General features: G+C 42.7%; 1 protein-coding gene across 5 annotated transcripts in view; it reads left to right on the forward strand.

Moving 5' to 3' along the window:
* The first annotated feature begins 11,789 nt into the window (after window positions 1-11,789).
* mark4a (MAP/microtubule affinity-regulating kinase 4a) overlaps window positions 11,790-20,090 on the forward strand; it is a 34,515-nt gene continuing 26,214 nt past the window's right edge. For 2 of the 5 annotated variants that reach the window (XM_085798751.1, XM_085798752.1), the window contains exons 1-3: window positions 11,790-12,528; window positions 14,959-15,156; window positions 16,308-16,361. In XM_085798751.1, the coding sequence (XP_085654877.1) occupies window positions 12,475-12,528; window positions 14,959-15,156; window positions 16,308-16,361 (306 nt within the window). In that variant the 5' untranslated portion in view covers window positions 11,790-12,474. The remainder of the gene's footprint in view (window positions 12,529-14,958; window positions 15,157-16,307; window positions 16,362-20,090) is intronic. The other 3 variants (XM_085798750.1, XM_085798747.1, XM_085798749.1) reach the window with 2 other exon arrangements.

A 20,090-nucleotide genomic window follows, 5' to 3' on the forward strand; every position in this document is an offset into this window, starting at 1 on the left:
TCAATGCACAAGAGGAAAGTATTAAAACATTGTATTCACCTCTTTAAACTGAAGGTGTTTACATATGTATGTATGTGTGTCAAATGGACCATCATGTAGTCTGTTGTTTTTTAAATCATACTCATTTAAAAATAAAGTAAAGTTGCATATTTTAACATCAGTAGGGATCATGTCAGAGTTGGAGCCAGCCTCACATGGTCCAGTCAGAGAAGGTACTTTTTGGTGTTGGCTTCATTTTTTTTTTCACTCTGGAACGCATCCACAACTAAGTGGGAGTGGGAAGTGTGTTTTATTGCAACAATGTGTATCTTTCCTGTGCAAAGGAGAAAACATTAGCACTAGCCCTGCTGAAGAGAAGAGGAAGGAGAGTTAGAGAATGTGTGCATGAGACGGTCAGGTACAGACAGCATGTTTCCTGGAAGAAATCTTCAATATCAATTCAATAATACTTCCCTGCTGCAAGTCACGTGCTAAATTACCTCTCACACTTCCCTTACAGAAAAAACACATGAACTTCACATGTGATTTTTCACATGTGAAATATGTGGAAAATGTGTTTTGCACATGGAAAACATGTGTTTTTGGCCCAATTTTATGTGAATCACATGTAAATTCCCATGTTGTGGAACATCACATGTGAGATCAATGCCAACCCCCATGTGAAACTCATCTTATTTGCACATGAGAAACATGTGTTTTTGGCCCAATTTAATGTGAGTCAGATGTGACAATGTTTTCCACTTGTTTTCCACATGTGCTCTACATAGTAACACATGTTATACAATCTGATCACATGTATTCCATATGTATGTGATAACATGTGGAATACATGGGAAATTCACGTGGTTTCTGTAAGGGCTGTTCCTATAATCTAATATTAAGAATAAAACAAAGGATCTTAAATCTAGTTACTGTATTTTTTCTTTTCAACTTTATTGCAGTTTTACAGGTGGAATGGTACGGGCTCATACAGTAAGTGACACTTGCAGTGGTCTGTGGTTTTTAGAAATAAAAAAACAAACAGGAAAACGAAATAAGACAAAAAGGAACACAAAGTATTGTCGTTATACAATCAGTATATCAAGACTGGATAGTTATTCTCTATTAAGTTTCAATAGTAAATGAATGAATGACTTGAATTAAAAAAAAGGCTTCAGCTGAATGCATTGTTGAGGAAGTCATTCATATCATGATCACTAGTATTACATCTATATTTCATGGTAAATAAACACTGAAATGATTGAATTGACAGAAACTGTATATTGGATCTTGGAATCTGTGACTACATGGCTCCACACAAGTCACCACAACAAGTGAGTAAAATGTGACTTTACATGAACCGTAGTAGACAGGGTGCAGTATTTATGTTGTTGCGTGCAAAGAAGGCATTTTCCTCAATCATCTGTTATAATCATTTATCTTTGCCACAGTCACCATGTCTCTCCAGAATGTATCCACTTCTCTACAGACAGAGATAAAACAGCTGCTCTGTTGTTTCCACATGGTACAGTACATGGGTCTGCCCACATGAAACTACAGTGGTTCATTGTTTGAAATGTTGCTGCAGCAAGGAACTGTGGGACGGCGTTTTCTCCTTTCCTTTCATAAAGGAAGATCCAGTGTTTCCTATGCTAAAAGAGATAAGATAGGAAGCACTGGAGCTCATTTCCTTATTATTTAGAGAATTCAACCAGCTCACGACTGCTGCTCAGACACTTCCGGGGAATTTCTTAAGCAAAAAAAGACAGTGGTGTGTCGTTGCCAAGTCTTCTCTTAAAGCCCCAAAACCTTTGCACAGTTCTGTGTTTTAGTCGCAGTGGTGAATGATGTGTATAATTCAAAATTGTCATGTATAGTCATATCTCTAAACCCTACCTCTTAGGCTACTCAAACAAAAAAGTTAAAGTTGGTATTGTTAGGATTATTTATCTTGCACTTCTGTTTTTTTTCCATGCTTCTGTTTTAGTTCATGTCAGTGGTTTTATGTCATTTCATATTTGGATGTCATGCTTTATTCCACATGGTAAGTGCTGCCCTGATATAACTTAACACAAGTAGAGAAAATATACATGACATATGTAAGGATTGTATTGTATGTATATGGGTGGTTTTTTTTTGTAGCCTTATATTCAGCTGCAGTTCAGCTGAGCTGAGTTCAGCTGATTGTATAAAGGTAAGATGTGCCATGATGAGACATGAAATTAAGGTGATGCAGTATAATCTAACAATAATAATTAGAAATTTAAAAAATCTTTTTAAGATAAGGTTCAAATAATTTGAAACCTCCAGAACACCTCTAACTAAAATGTGTGGTGAATACTGAAGTATATTCTCCTCTTATCTAACACGAGGCTGCACCTCTCACCCCTGTGTAAACTCAGAGTTTAACTCAGAGCCACATCCTCTCGGCCCTGCTGCTGACGGTGCACTGTGAACCTGTCCTGCCCCCTCACACTTTACAATCGCTCCAGCTGACCTTCGACACGTGAACCCACTCATCTTTTTAAGGTTTATCTCTACGAGCACCGTGTGTTGTCTCCTGACTGTGTTACATAGCAGGTCTGACCTGGGCGGGATGGGGGGGGGGGGGGGGCAGGAGGGGCACGTCCCAGACTGAGACACACCCAAGAGACTCAGCAGGGGAGCTACACACCAGCAGAGACTGTTTGTTTATATTATGTATGTATATTGTAGCAAAGCAACCAGAGGAATTAGTCCCTATGTAAAGTACTTGTATATAGAAAACTTATGTTTAGATGTTTCGCATTTAAATCTTTAATCTGCATGACATCAAGTAAACCTATGAACAATATGTGATGATTATGTTAAGATCAAGTATCCCACAATGACCTGTATTTTTACTGTTTTTCAGTGGATTTCCCTTTTTTTTAATATACTTTCACCGAACCAGATAATGTATTGTCAGTGACAATATAAGTTACATGCTGCCTCCCTCTAGTGGCCATTGTGAAGCATTACATGACAAAATGAAGTTACAGAGGAACTATGCAGCATTTTTACCTTAATCAAACATATTCAGAGTTTAATAAATGACTTGTAAGTTGTTCCAGGGAGAATGGAGGCTCTCTGCCTTCCACCTAGCGTCTCATGGACAAAAAATAACCTTGTAAGATCAGAGCCTCCGACCCGGTGTCCCAGCTCTCATCTCAGTGGCACCGCGATACAATGCAACTCGTAACATGCAGTCTCTTGTTTATGACAGGGAAGACTACACAAATATATATATTGTAACACAAATATGATAATATATTAAATGATTTACTTTAGGCTTTTGGGTCTTTTATTGATAGGAGAGAGACAGAAAATGGGGAGACAGAGAGTGGGAATGAAATGCAGCATTGATGTCTTCTATAGATGTTTGACTGACCTGGGTTTAATCTGAGAGGAGGAGCTCACTTTGAGCCACAGGTGTGAGCAGTTAGTCACTAACCTGATGTGACTGGTCGTTGTGTAGCCCATAGATATAAGAAGAAAGGTGACTCATCCGACGCTGCTGCCCAATGACGCGGTGTCGCTACACAGCGGCCATTGTGGGTCAGGCAACTCTCCCTCAGAGCATTAAAGGGACAATGAGGAGTTTTGGAAAGCGAAGTGTTCTCATACTACATTTACCATGAGCCTCCGCGCGCACGGTGAAATTCTTGGACCAGCGCAAGACGGACGTCTTGCCCAGAATGTTTTCATTCATCAACAATGAAAGTCGGCGGTTCGAAGACGATCACATACCGTCGTAGTTCCGACCATAAACGACGATTAGGCGGCGTTATTCCCATGACTCGCTGGGCAGCGTCTGCGAAACCGAAAGTAAGGAAACACTGGTCGGCTCGCCCAGCATTTCCGTCACTAATTAAAATAACAAAATAATGATAGAGACAAAACAATATATTTATCGAAAATGGAGCCATTAACAAGTGTGGGTAGCGTAGATTCATCCACATTAACGTGAGACTTTTTTATAACCAAATAGAAACTCCTCATTGTCCCTTTAAAGTAGCACTATCACAAATTCCAATACTTTGTTTGGCCACTAGATGGGGCCGGTGGTGCAGCGTATCAGATATAAACATCCTCGTCCTCCTTATATGGCGTGCCGTTCAGAAGGTGGGCCGGCTTGTCTGATAACAAAAAGGAATTCTGCATTTGCTCCACAGGCACTACACTGTTGGCTATATTTTGTGTACAGCTGGTTATGGCTCCCCTGAACCTATTTATTGCATATTTAATTTTTTTTATTGCTATTCCTGCTTATTTGCGATAGTGCTACTTTAAGTGTATGGTGCATGTTCTACTAAAATAACCAGAACTTACTCAGTTTTGTCTGATTTTTAAACGGTTTGGTTATGAACATAAGAATTGCCGTTATGATACAAGATATGAGCATAGGCCACTTAAAAACACGAATAATTTCAATCTTGTGTAGTAGTTAGAACCACTTGGTAAGGCCCATAATAATTAGGACAACTGTTAGAGAGTAACGCTTTCTTTTTTTTAATTTCAACAGAGATCACATTCAGTACTGTAGGTGGAGGACAGAACAGTTCAACTGGGCAATATGAAAATAAAATAAGGAGGACACTTCATGCAATTAAAAACACACTAATAAAACCATGCAAGTAAAAGCTTCATATGCCCAGTCTCTGTCTTTCTATAAATCAACCACTACAAAGAATGCTTTGGCTTAGGTTAAAAGTCAGTAAATAAAATCAATAAAATCAAAGAAATCCAAACTAAAACAACGGCTGACAACACCATGCACCAATCTCCTGAAATGACAAAATATAAGTTACTCTCTGAGAATTCACATAAACAGGGTTACAAGCATTTAAACAAACATTTAAAAAACATAATGGCACATTACCCTGATTGATTGTGACCTGCCGTTTGCTCTGTTCTCTGCCTGACAGTGCGATAGGCCTCCGTCACTGTGGTTGCATAAAACAATGTTTAAATCCCTATCAGATTATTTTAATGCAATTCAAGTGTCCTGCTGTACATACCCCTTTTTCGTGGCTTTTCTGCACACAAGCAAACAAAGCTCCCAGCACCTTGCTGTCTGGCAGCACAGCTCCTACTGGTGTGAGAGATTGGAATCAGACACACCTGGTCTTAATCACCTCCTCCCACTTCCCCTGGTCACACTTGTACTTTTCTATGGAAGTAACATCATAGTAGCATTATGCAAATAGTTAATAGCTACATACGGATACAAATTCACAGAGTTATGAATAGTTTTTTTAGTGCAGATGACTGGATCACCATCTACTGCAGCCACAGTCAGAACAAGTTACCTGACCCCAATATGGCTGCCTGTGAGTTATGCCTGCACATAGTCCGATCCACCCCCTTGTTGTAGCCTGCCTTACGCTCTGTCAGCATCAATCTGATGAAGGTGCATGACTGAAACATTGTGGTGTGCAGGCTTTAAAGGGATAGTTCAACATTTTGGCAAATTGGCCCATTGCCATAATCGCTATAGTCATAGCAGTAGGTTCATTACCTTTAATTGTAGGTGTAAGCTATTTTCAGTACGGCGGAGCGCAGCAGCTGGCTGCTCAGAGCTACGCTATGGAGGCTAAGGGAATTTCTTGGTTTCCCTCATTAAACTCATCAAATTCAACATCCCAAAACTCCACAGCGCTTTTGTAGACAAGTTGTGACCTGCACAACCACCACGCTATGAGATAATGACGGAACGATACGAAACGGAGCCGTTTTCGAGGTAAATACAGGGTAAATACAGAGACTGCTTGCTGAAAAACTGTCCCTGAACGCAACGCGCATCAGCGGTTTTGTATGAATTTACCTCGAAAACGGCTCCGTTTCGTATCGTTCCGTCATTATCTCATAGCGTGGTGGTTGTGCAGCTCACAACTTGTCTACAAAAGTGCTGTGGAGCTTTGGGATTTTGTATTTGATGAGTTTAATGAGGGAAACCAAGAAATTCCCTTAGCCTCCATAGCGTAGCTCTGAGCAGCCTGCTGCTGCGCTCCGCTGTACTAAAAATAGCTTACACCTACAATTAAAGGTAACGAACCTACTGCTATGACTATAGCGATTATGGCAATGGGCCAATTTGCCAAAATGTTGAACTATCCCTTTAAAGCAGAAGTAAGCGATCCGGTGGTTTTGTCTAACTTCCTGTCAGCAGATGGAGTTAGCAGTCCCTCGTCCCTACGTCACCACATTCACGCGCATCCCTTGGCTGCACACACAGAGAGGACCACCCATGGGTGCAGATCCCGGGGGGGACGGGGGGGACATGTCCCCCCCAATTTCTGAAAAACATGAATTGTCCCCCCCAATAAAAATACCCTAAATTATTCCAAATTGAATAAATGTATTTTCAGACTTCACATTCTTCACATTTTAGATTAACATCTAAAAAGAAATGATTGAAATGGTGGAACAAAGAAATCTCTGGTCTCCTTCACTATGATGTTTAAATGAATGGGTAGTTTCTTACACAGACACTAATGACATCAGCAGGCTTTAAATAAAAAAAAAAACGCCCCCCTCAATCTTATGATTCATATTTTGATATTCCTCCATATCAATTAATCATGCATAAAGTAGTTCCATACACTGGGAGATAAGGAAGATGGTGAGAAGAATTGGGGATCTGGGAAGGTCGGAGGGAGGCGAAAGATAAGAATGTGAGTAGACATTACATGTCCGAGACCCTTAAAATGATAATTTACTAATATAACAGCAGTGATATGTGCTGTTGGCTGTTTAGGACAAATAAACAAGAAAGGTAAGCACAATAAATAATTCCCTGTGCAGTACTTTTTGAATGATATGGTGAGCCTCTAAGTTGTGATTTATGGTGGCATGTTATGAGCTGCATATGGGCAAAAAAAACAAAAACAAAATCACTTTTGTGCCCCCCCCAATCCTGACATCGGATCTGCACCCCTGGGACCGCCCCTTTATGCCGCTCTCTCTCCTCATTGGATAAAGGTTGTAGGATACAAGGAAAGTTTTCTCCTGGGCTCAGAGCAGAGCAGAGTGACTGACAGACCCGTGTTTCAGACCAAACACTCTATAGAAGTGATTGCTGTCGGAAGATACAACTATTTAAGACTTAGATTAACACAAACATTCTGCTTACTTCTGCTTTAAGTCAGAGTCATTTTGCTTCATTTTTAAAATGTCATTGACAATACTGTACGTTGTCATCTCCTCCACTGCCATATGAACAAGTCTATTATGTCAGTTTCTACAGTTTTTGTCGTCGTCATCATCATCATCATCATCATCATCATCATCATGGACATTTATTTAACCAGACAAGTTAGCTAAGAATACATTCTTTTCAAGGGCAACAGCCTGGTAGGAGGCAAGAGACCTCCTAAGGGATGGGGGAGGTTTTGTAACTTATCCTACGAGTGCTTTACTCTAGCTGGTTGTTTCATCAGGTTCTGGAGATGTCGAACAGTGCAAGAGTGCGTCAGGCTACCAATCATGAAGTCATGAGTTTGATCCCTGCCTCTGACATGTTTGTTGCACGTCATTGCTGTAAGTGCTCTCTTTGCCAATTTCTTCTGCTAATTTAGCATGACTTCAGCAATAGCTTTCAGCACTCACATGCACTTTTCTTATGGAAATGATTTTCTAACAAACTTATCTTTCCTTCAAAATCTGCATGCTCAAAATGGAGTTTCAAATAAAGATAGGTCTTTGTTTTCTAAAAGGTGATAGTGAGATTTGTTTTCCCCACTACGCCACGGGGTATGTGAGAGTCACTAGTTTTAAAAGAGGTTGCTTGAAAAAAAGACTCATTTGATTCTCACATTCAAACTCAGTATTCAGAAACCACAGAGAAAGCCAGCTGATGGCTCTGAACCTTCTGCTCTCAAGCCTCCTGTATAGTCTGCCAGCCAGGCTGATAGCAACAGCCAACAGCTGAGCTCCACCTCACGGGTGCAGCAGATGTACCTGATGAGCTGGAGAAAAAAAAGAAAAACATTCATATTACTGTAATCCATAACAACAGTTTCTACAAGATGTAACTCAAAAAACAACAATAGAACATGAAAGTGTTCAGGACGGTCTCATGGTTCTGACCGTATAACATTTTTGCTCATGTTAGGTACAGATTTGTCTTACATTGAGAGTTTTAGGGGTTTGTTGACCTCTTTCTCCCATACATTTGTATGTATCCATGTGTCGCATAGTAAAAACCAAGCACATGGTAGACAGACAAAATATTGTATGTCGTGTAACATCAGCTGTTAGCATAATGTCAGCAGTTTGGCAACATTTCAGATTTTGTTGTACTGTAAAACTTTCTAACTTTGATTTGTAATGTGGGTGTACTGCTGCAGCATGAAGGGTGGCACTAGTGTAGGAAATGTTGCTGACTATCACTTCATCATTATAAATTACACGTGAGTGAGGACATCTATACTACTAACCCTAACCCCAACCCAACCCTAACCCTATACTATTGGCTCTTTTCCACTAGCACTACTCAGCTCAACTCAATTCGACTCGACTCTACTCGTTTTTCTTTGTTTTTTTTCCCACTAGCGATAGTACCTGGTACCTGGTACTTTTTTGGTCAGGTTCCAAATACTAAAATGTGACTTCAACCGACTGCCAACAGTGCTGTACTGCGACTAGTGTTATTCTTTGACTCAAGTTAAATGACTGCTGTGTGGAAAACCACGCTGTGGTACGTAATCGAGGTGCAGACGACTGAGCGACTGTAGCAGTACTCAGTTCTAATGGAAAATAACCAAAATTTTGTTTTTTGTTGATTTTCAAAGAAATCTCTGTAAACACGGCATCGTACACACGCATCCACTGAAAACAACTCAAATTGCTGTAGTACATGCCAGGCCTGTGTGGAGGTTTGACACTGTAACACTGTCACACAAAACACCAAAAACAGAGAAGACAAAAGAAAGCTGCCCCGCTGTATTCAAACCCTAAACATTACAAATCGACTAAGTGTTGACTGGGAGTCATCGTGTCAGTGCAAATACGACAATCAATGATGATTTAACGGGCGAGATTCAGCTGCAGTGTCTGAGTAGTCGGCTGTTGTTGTTATATTGTGGCTCAGGTTACAGGTTAGAGCGGTGGGGGTATCATGACTTCATCATTTAAAGTAGCACTATCGCAAATTCCAATTCTTGTTCGGCCACTAGATGGGGCTGGTGGTGCAATATGAGATATAAACATCCTCGTCCTCTTTACATGGTGTGCCGTTCAGGAGGTGGGGCTGAGCGCTGGGCCGGCTTGTCTCATAACAACAAGGAATTCTGCATTTGCAACTATACTTGCGGCTATATTTTGTGTATAGCCTATAGTTATGGCTCCCCTGGATCTATTTATTGCATTTCTGTAAAAATCACTATTACTGCTGTATTTGTGATAGTGCTACTTTAACAAAAGATCTGTTATGGGTGTCTACATGAAAACACTGGGGTGGCGTTTTGAGATTTTCCCACTCTGGGGCATGTTTAAAAAACAAAAAAAACAAAAAACGTTTTCACCCCCCAAAAACGCTGTTTCCGTCTGGACGAAACACCAAAATGATTTTTAAAAAACGTAGGCGGATACACTGAAACCCCTATCTGTGTGGACGGGCTCCAAGTTCAGTAGAGCTGAGTAGAGCTGTAACTGTGTAATGGAAAAAGGCTATAACAGAGTGTAATTGTGTCTGGTATGTGACCTATAGATAAGTGAAACTATGTCCCAGTTACACGTCAGGCATTTTCTACACTAATCTTCAACAATTCAGTCTTTTTTAACTGGTTAATGTCATTCAACCTCCTTCTTACAAGTTCTACTTTTACTTTTCAGCCATTGCTTCATCTACATCAGTATACTTCAATAATAAGCTGTCAGTTTCCAATAATAGACTTCAATTTCTCTCATTTTCAGCTCACTTTATGCTAATCTTCAACAGTTCAGGTATTTTTCAACCATATATTGTAAATCAACCAAGTTTAACTTTAAATCTTCATGCATGTTCTGTATCTCCAGTCTTTCAGTGAAGCTTCAGAAGATGTTACTGCATCAGAGTGTGTGGTGGAGTGATCCCTCTGTCTTTTTTAGGGGATCTGCGTTATCTCGGAGAACAACCTTGGAACAGTGCAGTCTACTCCTCTGCTCGTGCAGGCCACTGCCTCACCACCTGTCCTCAGCATCACATCACACAGCTGCAGGGAACACGGAGAAGAATCAAAGCTGTGGATGGCGGAGCTCTATACTTCGGCCATCTTTGGATAATTTATGCTAATTTACGCACAAATGTACGCTGGTAAAAACGGCAGAGGGCTGTGTTGTGTTGGACCTGTCAGCATCTCTGATGTGGCGCATCTCGACTGCGTCAAGCCCAATACGGTTAGATGGATTAGACAGGAAGTCGGGAGATTTGGTTTCCACAATAAAATAATAATGTTTGCCACTTTGGCTAAGCGGGGGTTTTATACGCCATTTCCATCAGGCAAATGCTCACATTTCATATACTATGTATTATTTGAACTATTTGAATGAATTCATCCTCCTCTGTCAGAAATCGGTCTATTCCTATCAACAGTCCTATACAACGACAGTAGCTATAATGAGATCACACTGTAGGAATAAAACACAACCACAAATTAATGATAATGATAGACAAACATTAACAAGCAAACTGGTAGATATTCAATAGTTAACACGTTGCTGTAGCTTCAGTGTACTAGTGGTCTGAAGGTTGATACTGAAATATCAATAGCCTAGGCCTACTTACAGTTTCAAACGTTTCTGTTCATGGATCGATACACATACTGTGGAGCAAATGTGTCTTTTATTATCATGAAAATAGACAGGCACACTTTAGAAAATCTTTTAGTGTCTTATTTGAAATGTACTGTGTAATTCTTTCCCTTCTCTGAACACATTTTTGTTCATAGTAATGCTATCATATCAGTATCAGTGATAGCCTGGATAGCCTGCAGTTTGGTATTGGACTAAGCAGCATAAAACATAGCACAGGGGCCCTCAGCATCCTGACATGCAACCACTCCAATGGACTTCTTGATATGTTTATTGAGTTCACGTTCAGATCTCTTGACATTTGTTTTTTTCCAAAGAAAAACGACACGCTGAATTGCAAATTCAGTCACAAAGCTACTATCCTCGGCCATAATGGTTACAGGCTTTCAGTGGGTGGAAGGTCTCTGAGTGGGAGTAGCTACCAGTGGCAAGTGAGAAGTGTCAGTATGCAATAATAATTAATGGTACACTATGGAGTCATATAAAGAAGAGCAGTGTGATTTGAGCACTGAAATTGCTGAGGGACATTAATCACATTTGCATTTGATAGTCCTTTTAGAAATATCACAATTTCAACATTTCACAGGCCATATTCACATCAGAAGACTGTTTCTATTGAATACTGTAAACGCTCATACAGTAATCTCATTCTCTATTTCAGTTTTTTTCTTTGCAATTTTTTGTAACTTAGATTGTTTAAAACGCAAGAAAAACGAATAATAATAAATAAATGAACAAATATCATAACATTTTAGAACTAGAAAACAATTAAAAATCAGGTCACTATAATTCCATAAATAGCCTATATTAAAAAATAATAATAATTACGGAATAGAACAAAAGTATGAAACAACTGAGTGCATTATGGGTTGTTTTTTTAACCGAATTTCTGTTTTTTATTTATAATTCAACATGCCATTATCATTAAGGCCTCGGAACCGACGACCGGAAGAGCCGTGTGCGCGCATCTGTCTGGACTTGACGGTGGTGCGCACCTCACCGACCGGGAGCACCGATTTCTGAACATCTCGGCCTTTTTCCCCGCTGCACCGTGAGCCGTGTTTTTCTCCGGAGCTCCGCCGCTGCTGCTGCTGCTGCTGCTGCTGCAGAGCGGAGCGGCTTTGCATCGGCGTCGCGGGGCTGTGACTGTGGGGTGAGACGTTCCGGCCCCTCCGTCGGTCGGTCGGTCAGTATTATGACAAACGGAGATGACACACGTCCAGAAGGAGCAGTGTTTGTTTTGTACGGCGAAATGAGGCAGGGGGTGGAGAGTCGCCACAGAGACGCTGGGCTCCGGCCAAACATCACCGCATTTTAGTTGCTTATTATTCGATGCCAGGGATTTGCATTGCATTGCATTGCATTGCATTGCATTCGCTGCGTCGCTGATCGGCTGTGTGTGTATTTTTTTTTTTTTTTTTTTTTTTGCAAAGTGCATGGTGGAAATGCAGCTCGTTTGAGGACACCCCCCTCCAGATATCCATTGCTGCCATGATAGGCAGAGGTCTCCTCTTAACCGCGGCTCTGCCGGTTGGAGAAGAGGCAGATTGATTTGGGACGGTGGGTCGCATCTGCGGATGTTATTCTGTCTGTGGAGCCTGTGCATCAGCCGCGCGAACACACCGTGATTCTTACTCAGGGAAAAACATTAAAAAAAACACAAAAAAGGAGAAAGAAAACAACATGTCTTCTCGGTCTGCATTACCGTCTGGGAACGACAGGAGTACTGGAGACCATGTAAGTGCAATTACAGCCTATAGCCTGTATTTGTGTGCATGCAAACGATAAATCGTGCACCCCCCTCTTCCCCTCCCCACCCCCCCTGGAATGGAGATCTCCTCATATCTGTGGCCTGTTGGCGTTCACTGGCTTTGCAGACCGGTGGAGGGGAGGAGGAGGAGGGAGGGGGGTCACAGATGGTGCTGTTGGTCGTTATTGGGTGAAAGGACTTTGGGTATGATTATTGGATGGATCTTTTGAGCGGAACATTCTCTTTTTAAAACGGGCTAACCTTGAGTGTGTCTGCGCAGCCCGGAATGAGTCCATCCGCATACGGCTACACTCAGCGGATATGCGCAGAAAGCCTGAAAAACCAGCCGTCACCTCTTATTATAAGGCTGTGGAGAGAGTGATGTCACATTATACTCCTTGCTGCTGCTGCTGCTGCTGCTGCTGCCGCTGCCTCCTCTCTCTGTGTCTATGAGGCGTCCGTACGTGTGCGTGTGTGCGTGCGTGCATGTATTCCACAGATTTTTTTTCTTTCTTTCTTTCTTTTTTTTGAACGGGTGGGACAGGAGCACAAGAAGGCCAAAATAAAAAAAATGTGCATAGGGGAAATCTGGGTTGTTCGCGTGAAGCAAGGGGATTACTGCGTAAAATGATGTGCAGTCCATTGCTGCGCAGCCTACAAAGCGCCCAACCCCAGAGCCAGTGGGTGTCAGACAGCGCCATGCATTCACAGAACAGAGCAGAGCTGAGCGGCCTGCAGAACAGAAAGAGCCAAGGGGGTTTATTCATCTGAGACAGACAGAACATCTATCTATCTATCTATCTATCTATCTATCTATCTATCTATCTATCTATCTATCTATCTATCTATCTACATCAAAATGGTGACATGACTGATTGACGTTGCATTATGTCATTTCCCCCCACCCCTCCATCTGTTTGTTAGCAGAGCTTTCAGCACAGACGGATGCTTAAGCCATAGATGCGTATGTGTGTGTGTGTGTGTGTGTAACTTGATGTGCCTGTGTGTAAGTTTACAACGTGCATGATTGATTATGGATGCAGATCCGTTGCCTCGGTTATAGAAAAGATGTTGATCTGCTGCCTGTCATCACTCTACAATTGAGGACGCTGATGACAGATGAGTTGAAACATGGTGTTGCCACAGTGGCACAGGTGAGCTGTGGCTGGATGTGTGTGTGTGCCATACGGGGGGGGGGGGGGATTGATGCACAGTGCTGCACACTGCCAGAGCCTTTCAGTGCTCTGAGTTGGGATTGGTTGTGTAGAAAGAGTCCAAACCGGCTCCATAGGTGGGGCGTAAGAAGCAGGAGAAGATAGGAGTGTCTGAAGGTGGGGCTTAGGGCTACGTGGCTGTTTGGATTTGTGTGTGTGTGTGTGTGTGAGAAGCTGAGAGCGAAATGACATGCAGGGGGGATGGAAGTGTGATGCCTCAGGGAGTGGTACTGGCCAGGGACCACTGTGCCGGCATCTGCTCCCTTTCCTACTCTCCTCCTACATCCCTCTCTCCACTAGTTCTCCATCACTCGTTCTGTTTTTCCCTGTGACTCGCTGTGGCCTGTGTTTTTTTTTCTCTCTCTTTCCCCCTCCTCCACCATCTCCCCTCTGTCATGCCTCCTCTTGCATCTTCCCTTGTTTCGTCACACGACAAGAATCCGCTCCGTGTACTGTAATACACCCAGCCTTGTTGTAAAATGCACATTGTTGTCCTTGCCTTTCTCTTCTGCTCTGTTTACTGGCTGAAAATTATCTGTGACTCAAGCGTTGGACTCTGTCATCGCTGCACAACAGTACTCTGAAGCTGGGCTCCAGAATCCAGCAGCAGCAGCAGCAGCAGCAGCAGCAGCAGCAGCAGCAGCAGCAGCTAACTGTTTACAGGGCGGCCAGAGCTTCAGGGCTACCTCACATTGCAGTGAACATATTAAATTTACAGTCTGTCATATTGCATGAAGACATCTTTGAGCAGTCAAGAGGCAGAGCTCTGAAGACAATGATGCACAACTCAAAATGGAAACACCATGTTTCAAGCGTTCATCATGAGCTGTTAACCCAAAAGTGAAGGGCATGGCTTCACTGAGCTCAGCTCCCCGGTCCCTCTTGGTGTTTGTCATGTTACTTCCTCAGTATAACGATAGATTAGAAGCCAGGCTGCTTAATAAAACCAGATTTAGCTGTGTCAGAGTCTTCTGTGTGAAACCAGTGGTGCTCAGTGACTCCACAGATGCAGCAGATGACACAGCATGATGGGGGGGGGGTCAAGCTGTGCCTTAAAAGTCTTCAGTTAGACTTTAGGCTTCTGATCTCCAGCGTTTTGCGTGTGCAGAGTTTGTAAGGACTCAGCAGAGACAGGAGGACGGCAGACAGTCCTGGAGGTTTCCTTATACCAGCTCTTTTTTAACCCCTAATTTTTTTCCCCAGCATGTGTCCCTGGGGGCCAGCCGCTCAGACAAGGCCACCAGCCAGTCCAGCCGCTCCCTGGGCGCCCGATGCAGGAACTCCATCGCCTCCTGCTCCGACGAGCAGCCGCACATCGGCAACTACCGCCTGCTCAAGACCATCGGCAAGGGAAACTTTGCCAAGGTCAAGCTGGCCCGCCACATCCTGACGGGCAGGGAGGTGAGACGTGGGGCACTGGTGGTCCAGATAGATAGATAGATAGATAGATAGATAGATAGATAGATAGATAGATAGATAGATAGATAGATAGATAGATAGATAGATAGATAGATAGATAGATAGATAGATAGATAGATAGATAGATAGATAGATAGATAGATAGATAGATAGATAGATAGATAGATAGATCATGAGACAACAAACAAAAGAAAACATGTTCTATGTATCATTTTGCTGTGGGTGTGCAGTATTCTAAATTAAGATAGATAGTAGTGATGATTAGTTTCAGAAACCTAAGGCCACGTCCTTCTGAAGCCAACAACACTTTGAATCCAGTGTTTTTGTGTCTGAAATTGGCAGCAAACCATCATTATAGCGTGGGTTAGTCTTGCCAATGCAACTCACCAGGGATTAAAACCACTCAAACTGACTTTTTACTACAGCTTGTTGAAGGAGCTGTTCACACTATCCTCAGCCCACAGTGTGTTGTATTTAGATGCATGTTTTTGGATGTGTAAAGAAATAGCCTGAGCATCATGTAGAGTGATTCTACTGTAATGGTAACCAGTGATGGGAAAAACAGCGTTAACGTTACTGTTTTCAGTGACAAATTATCAAAAACGTCACTGTTTCCCCGTTAGAACGCCGTCACCGTTACTGACAATAAAATGCGCCGTTACTTGACTCAAAAAGCCCCATCACAAAATAATACACCTGTTAAAGTGTACCTTATATAGCCTACACATTTTGTTCAGTCCATCAACTAGTTGGAAAAAAGCAGTTTATCTGGAACTAACCAACTCACTCAGTATTCCTCCGCCAAGGCAGGCTCCGTGATACCCATTGATACCCCATAGCATGATTGTGTGGAGGAATACTGAGTGAGTTGGTTAGTTCCAGATAAACAGCAGGTTATGTTATGGTTATGGGTTTAGGAGGGGCAAGTTCAAGTAATTTGACCTATTTGAGTATTTTATTTGAAAACAGTAACACAATAGTTACTTTTCCTAGTAATCTGTTACTTTTATAATGTAGTAATGCAGTTACTAACTCAGTTACTTATTGGGGAAAGTGACTAGTAACTATAACTAATTACTTTTTTTGAAGTATCGTGCCCAACACTGATGGTACCATGTTGGTGTCTCTTACAGGTTGCAATAAAAATCATTGACAAAACTCAGTTGAACCCAACCAGCCTACAAAAGGTGAGTTCCAATTTTTTTTCTATCTGCTCTTCAGTTTTGCCTTCTACCCTCGCTCACGTTGGTGTAATTCAACAAAAGTACTGTGACTCGGGGGCAGTTCAGGTCTATCCTGCCTCGGAGGGGGCAGGAAGGAGAGAGCCGCTGATGGAGAGAGAGAGAGCGCCGGCGGGACGTGATGCTGTTTGGCAGGTGCTGGGGACAGGATGGGAGTGAGAGGAGACCTGTGCTCCAGAGGTCATCTCCCATCGCTCTCTGGGCTAATCGCTGCCATGAGAGGGGGGGTGACGCACGCTGGAAGCCACAGTCATCCAACCTCTCCTTTATTTTTATGTGTTTATGTTCCTCGTTCACACACCCTTTTGTATTTTCTTCAGTGCTTGGGGGTTTTGGCGAGAAGCGTCCCTGTTGAAGCGTATGCACAGTTTGTCAGGAGGAGGAGGAGGAGGAGGAGGAGGAGGAGGAGGAGGAGGAGGAGGGGGAGGAGGAGGAGGAGGAGGAGGAGGAGGAGGAGGAGGAGGAGGAGGAGGGCTTTTGATGGACTGGCTGTTTTTTGTTTGTGTTTGTTTTTCCTGCTGGTCAGCATGTTGGGTGTGGAGCCTGAATGGTGGACACTTGAGGTTTGTGGTGCATGACGGCCAGGGACGAGCAGAGCGGCGGCCACTTTGGCCTCGGCGGCCGTCCACCTCAGGCTCAGCAGCTGGAGTTGCACACATCTGGACGGGGGAGACGTTGCTCTCCTCCTGACACAACGTGACAAACTTTCCCGTCCTGTCGTGTGTGCAGACCTCCGCTCGGTCAGCCCGTGTTATCCCTTAATGCTCCTTCTATGCACATATAGGCCAAAGAGTGTCCTCCTCCTTCAGCCGTGAGTCTGTCGCTCCCTCTGATCTCCCTCAGCCTCCTCCGCCCGCGGGCAAGAAGTGAACAGACCAGAAGGATCAAATCAGGGATGAAGTAATTGTGCTTTATTTGTGTGTAGTGTGTGTGTGATTCTGTTTGACAGAAAGATGTCTACATCCTGCTGCATATGGTAAAAGCACACAAGTTGAAATGTAGAATACAAATAACAGGGGCGCGCCTAACATTTCTGGGCCCCATAGAAGAACATTACTCAGCCCCCCCTGCCCCCCTTGCTTTTATTTACCAGCAGAACGGTTACTATTTCTCCTTTGTTGGTTGAAATCCAGAAAGATTTATCTAAAAAGATTTGTCCAGGATAAATGTTGATTAATGAAAACAATCCTTCTGGTTATATTTATTTTTTGTAAGTAATCTTCTCCTCAGCTTCTGTATCGACGGTGCAGCGACAGCAGTGACCTTGACTTGTGGAATTATCTAGGTTTTTTAGTCTGTAAATATGAGTTTTCATGGTTTGCTTCTCCGCTGCCCTTTTGATAGCCTCCTCCTGTAATCCTCCTACTTGAACTCGTCATATTGTCGGTGCTTGTATCATACCGCAGCTGGCTAGAACAGTAGATGCTGTAAATCCTACTTGTATGTTCATACCTGGTGTGACCGGCTGCTGGGAGAGACAATGGTGCAGAGAGAGAGAGGGGGGGGCAAAGGATTGGCCACTGAATGGAGAGAATACTTCACTATTGGCTGGTAATAATAGCAGGCTTCTCTACATACCCGTGGGCTAGAGAAAATCCTCAGTACTAAGACATGAAAGAGCCAATATTAGCATAATCTAGAGGGTGATGTATGTAGAGGGGAGAAGGAAAGAGAAGATGTATAGGGTAGGATATAAGACGGGGAGGAGGAGAGGGAAGTGAAATCACAGATGGGAAAATCAAGCCTCAACATCCGTGAAGAAGGATTTTTATGAGAGGAGAGATTACAGAGGCAGATTACAAGAGGAGACGTTCTCATTGGAGGACATGTGAAAACAAAAACTGTGTCAGAGTTATGTTTGTTGCTATATTCTCATTAATCTTATATGTATTTAAACCAGAAAACATACTGCCATAGTGGTCACAGTGCATATTTTTTTCTTTTTCTGTTTTTGCCATTTAATCAGCCTTTAAACACATACATGTGTTCCTCCAGCTGGATTTCTAGATTGTGTAAACACAAAGTTTAAAACAGGACTTTTTGTGTTTAACTGAAATCAATCGACTAATCATGTCAGTTCTATTGTGGTTCATCTTTTAGAATAAGAAGAACCCTCAGGTCCATTTCTTTAGATTTATATTTCATTTTATTTATTTTTTATTTTTTTATTAATTCAGAGTTCCAGTAAACAATACATCCAAAGAGAATCACATTTTCATTTTTCTGTGTAACGCAACACCCATCCCACCCATCCCAGAGACCCATAGATCATTATATCAACAGGTTGATGTACCCAAATCTGTTTTAAATAACAGTGAGTACTTGTAGGAGAAAAAAAAAAGAACATGAGCAGCGCGCATGCATGTTTTTTCATAGGTTTTCTATTCATTCGCTGTCGTTAACTGTGACCTGGGTCAAACATGTTGCCTCGGGGACTGATCTGGCTGCTCAGCCCCGTACAGAGACAAACTGGGAATTAATGGGGACGCCGGGATGATGAGCGGTTTCGGCACTACGTACGTATCCCAAGATTCCCCCTCTAGCACAGCTGGAGAAGCAGGGAAAGAGCCCGGTCTTAATACCTGGGTCGCTATGGCAACAGTGACGTCGGGGCACAGCTGGAAGAGAAGACTGTGAAAGGAGTTGAATGAAGGAGGAGAGAATGGAGGGAGACATGTCAGAGACGAGGAGAGGGGGAGGATTGAGAAAAGAGGATAGAAAGGCTTATCACACCATCTTTTTTATTTCTTGGGCGGGAGTCGTCTGCACGGAGGAGAGCAGGATTCAGTGATGGCCTTTTACGGAGGGACTCCACTGTTCCATCCAGCAGGCCGACAGGAAACCAGGAGGACCGGATCAAACTGAATCCTCTGCCCTGTAAACAGACACTCAGTCACATGCAGAGAGGAGTCGCTCCGTTCATTCTTTAGACTGTTTGTGAGCCATGTCGTCTTTACATAGTCAGACTTAAAAAATATGAGACATAAAGTGAACAATTTTATTATGTTTATTGATTCATCTGCGTGTTTTCATCCGAGTCAGAGTGCCTTCAGCTCCACATGATAGAGTTGTGGTCAAGACCACCTAACCTGAGACCGAGTCAAGACCAAGACTTTGAGGGGGTTAAGACCGAGTCGATACCAAGTCCAAGACTGAGACCAAACCAATGCAAGACCATTTTCAAGACCAGTACTGTATTCAGTGCCAGTGCTTATAATAATCATGTGACTTGATATTTTCATTATTCCTCAGCTAAAAATAAAAGATAATTTGTTATAAAATGTATATAATATTTAAGTTTGGATTGAACAGAATAACACAGAACCTGCTGATGGTTACAGATACTGTTGTAGAACTATTTCATTATCTTCAAGTTATTTAATTACATCACATAAACCAAAGTGAGCAAGTGACATGAGATACATTTGCCTTTGCCTTTTAAAAAAACAGATGTCGGGGCGGTGTTTTGCTCACTTAGTAGAGCTGCCGCCCCACGTTGAGTCTATAGTCCTCACTGCAGGCCCCCCCTCTCTGCCTCCCGTTTCCTGTCTCTCTCTCTCGACTGTGCTATCAACTAAAGGCATTAACCCCCCCCAAAAAAAAATATACTTAAAAAAAAAAATGTCACTGCAGTTGTGGCCTTGACTGGTCTTGAGCAAAAATCCCGGGTCCAGC

Source organism: Trachurus japonicus, chromosome 14, assembly GCF_045865225.1.
Source record: "Trachurus japonicus isolate A0001 chromosome 14, Traja_1.0".
Classification (NCBI taxonomy): Eukaryota; Metazoa; Chordata; class Actinopteri; order Carangiformes; family Carangidae; genus Trachurus; species Trachurus japonicus.